The sequence below is a fragment of the Pseudoliparis swirei genome, chromosome 6, assembly GCF_029220125.1.
Source record: "Pseudoliparis swirei isolate HS2019 ecotype Mariana Trench chromosome 6, NWPU_hadal_v1, whole genome shotgun sequence".
Classification (NCBI taxonomy): domain Eukaryota; kingdom Metazoa; phylum Chordata; class Actinopteri; order Perciformes; family Liparidae; genus Pseudoliparis; species Pseudoliparis swirei.
In genome coordinates, this window is record NC_079393.1 from 17,498,340 (window position 1) to 17,501,677 (window position 3,338).

The following is a 3,338-nucleotide window of genomic DNA, read 5'->3' on the forward strand; positions in this document are numbered from 1 at the left end:
GATGACAGGCAATGTGCTCAGACAGCTGTGTAAAGGGTTTAAGCTCTTTCTTCCACTCATCAGTCTGCTTCTGACAGCACTCAGTCCTGCAGTATTGCAGATGAGGTAAGGGGTCCCAGCATGAAAAAGGTTGGCTTCAAAGGAATCACCTTCATATGCCAGACTACAAAGCCCTGTAAGGTAAATGTGAAGTCATGATACATTGGAAACATTTGGAGGCAGTGGCCACATTAATCATCTACATTCTTCACAAGACTCTCCTACATTTTCATTCACAATTATGTAGATTCTAAAGTATCCATTAATGCTGCTCCTGTATCATGACCCTCAAAATCTAAATTGGTCTTAATGCAAATAATGGAATGTTCTCTATAATAATTAGAAGACATTCCAGAGAAGCTGGTAACTTAAGTCAAAACAAGTGGCGATTAGGGATCACATTTTGCATATACATTAGGAACACAAAAATAAATGTAATTTTTTTTCATAGTTAATCAATAGAATTCAATTTAGCTAAAATACACTTCTAATAGCGGACAACAGCAGAACGCAAGACATGTTCCCCTCATTTAGGATCTTCAGTCTTTTGATTGCAAAGCAAAGAGTGCCTAATATGTATGTGACGGATATAACAAAAACAGTGAATATGTAGAAAGTGTCCAATTAATCTCAGTTACAGATGGTCACGAAGATGTCATCACTTCATCCACAGCTGAAGAAGATAACTAATGTGCTCTAGGTTTTTCTGATACATGGGGGAAATTAGATTGGATCCAAAGGTGTTTTTCCTCAACAGATGTCTTCAAACTGAGTTTGAAAGCAAGAGTAAACCAATCCCATGAAATAAGAGGAAGGAGAAGAAAAAAAACATGAATTAGGTGCTGAAAAAATAATTGCAGAATACAGTTTTTTCTTGATTTAACCACAATAATTTTTTTCTTAAATAAATAACTTCTGTTTTGTAAAGACACTTTTAGAAACTGTAGACATACCCTAATTCCCAAAGTCATTGAATAAACATCAGCCACTGATTTGCCAAACACACAAGTCTGCTCCTCCATGTTTAGCCATAGTTCTCACAACCAATTGTCAGTAATGTCTTTATGTAATTCCACCAGTTCGTTCTCTCATAAAAAAAAAAAAAAAGAATTAGATTTGGGTCTCTTGTACATTGTCTTTTGAGCTGGCGCGAATTAACAAAGGTTCGTGCGCTGAACTGTGTATGGAGTTGATAGTGGAGGCATGGTTGTACACAGTCTTATAGGCGTTGTAGTGGTTGAGGTGCTCATGCTCAAGAGGAGGCAGGGTCAGGTGGCCTTCCATGCCCGGGCCTCCTGTTACACAGTCCTCGTCCACATTGATGATCTCTATGGTGCGTGTGGGCGCGTGGTGGTTCTGCTGGTGGTGCTGTTTGCGCATCTTGTAGAAAATGATCAGCATGACTGCTGCCATGAGTGTGATTGCAACAAAGCAGCCAATGATGATCTTGGTTGTCTTCATGACCTCATCCAAACCATTCAGTGAGCCTTCCCCACCCAGCTCGGTGACTGGGATTGTGTAAGTCTTCTCGGTGGTGCGAGTGTAGAGCAGAGTCCGGACTGTTGTTGTCGTTGTAGACGTGGGAGAAACAGACTCCCATGAACCAGCAGAAGATGTGGGGCCCGCCTTCTGTTGCACAGCAGTGGTGAAGACTTCATTATGTGGCGATTCTATGGTCTCCACTGTCACTGTGGTGAAGTAGCTGAAGCTGCTGTTCTCTGTCGAGGACACATTGAGCGTGGCAGATGCTGTTGTGTTTCCTGCAGAATTACTGACCATACATGTGTATGTACCTGTGTCCTGCATGGTAACATTGGTAAAGTTCAGAGTACCATTATTCAGCACGGAGATTCTGATCTTGTAAGCACCGTGTGTCATGACGGAACCATTGGGTGTAATCCAGCTTACCGAGGTCAAGGAGTTGGCTCTGCATTTCAACTCTGCAGCGCTTCCTTCTGTCACATTTAGGTCTACAGGAGGCTCCACAATAACAGGAGCATAACAGTGAAAGTAGTTCTGGTCCAGCTCGCCAATGTATTGTCCTTTATGGTGGGTTGGTGAGCTGCAGCGGGCACAGCAGCTGGTGTTAGCTGGTACCATCTCCTTTAGCCACCAGCTAAGCCAGAGGATGTCACAGTTACAATTCCACGGGTTGTGGTGCAAGTGCACCCTCTCCAGGTGATGTAAAGGGGTGAAGAGATCATGGGGCAAAAGGGTCAGGTTATTATGGGCTAGATTGAGCTCCACTAATGACTGCAGGTCATCAAAAGAGTTCCTTTCTATGGTCTGGATCTGGGCATGCATCATCCATAGCTTCTGCAAATGGATGAGCCCCTTAAAAGAGCCAGGTCGGATCACAGCTACCTGGTTCCCCGACATCTCCAGTTCATCCAGCTTCACCAGGGGAATAAGATTGGGAATTTCCTTCAGATTGCACATTCCCAGATTTAGGTAGCGCAGATTGCTCAGCCCTTCAAAGGCCCCCTCAGATATGTAGGAGAGACGTTTGAGCTCCCCAAGGTCCAACCGACGTAATGAGGGCACTCTGTTGAAAGCATAAGAGGGAATGCTCTCTATGGGGTTATTTCTTAACCAAAGCTCCTTTAGTTTGGACAGGTACTCAAATGCCCCGTTTGGGATCGTGGTGAGGCGGTTATCAAAAAGCTCCAAGGTATTGAGGGTGGCCAGCCCATTGAAGGCCCCCAGTTCAATTTTGCGTATGTGGTTTTTGCTCAGCTGAAGGATCTCCAGATGTCGTAGGTGCTTGAAGCTGTCCACCTTTATGACCTGAATCAGATTTTCTTGCAGATTCAGATAGCGGGTGTTGGTAGAGATGCCATCAGGGACATCCCGCAGGCCTCGGCGAGTGCAGATGACTTTGCTGAACTGGTTACTACAGGAGCAGGCAGAGGGGCATGTCTGAGCACGTACCAGCCCTGCCACCACCAGCAGCTGGAGGGCCAGAAGCAGCACAAAAAAAGGGTCGGACAAGGCCCGGTTCCACCTAGGACCTCGCATCATCTGCTGCTTCTGAGAGGAGGTCATCTTGTATAACATTCATAATTCATTGACTGTTTTTTCACTCTTTGGAATGAGGATTTGGGCTCGCTGGAATGAAATGAGAGACAGAAGAGATACATTAGATAATTGAACATTTGTAGGTTATCATATGTCACTTCCAATCATTAGCAGAAATAATCAACAGCAAATCCCCAAAAGTCAAATTTAAAGGTTTGTGTAGAAATTAATTATTTATCAATCACACATGCATACATCCTTACACACACACATACACACAC

The 3,338-nt window shown here is 44.1% G+C and overlaps 1 protein-coding gene across 1 annotated transcript; it reads right to left on the minus strand.

The window, feature by feature from the left end:
- Positions 1-1,149: 1,149 nt before the first annotated feature.
- lrrc4ca (leucine rich repeat containing 4C, genome duplicate a) lies at positions 1,150-3,096 on the minus strand. Its single transcript, XM_056417393.1, has one exon. The coding sequence runs from the start codon at positions 3,094-3,096 to the stop codon at positions 1,150-1,152; it is 1,947 nt and encodes a 648-aa protein (XP_056273368.1).
- Positions 3,097-3,338: the final 242 nt, after the last annotated feature.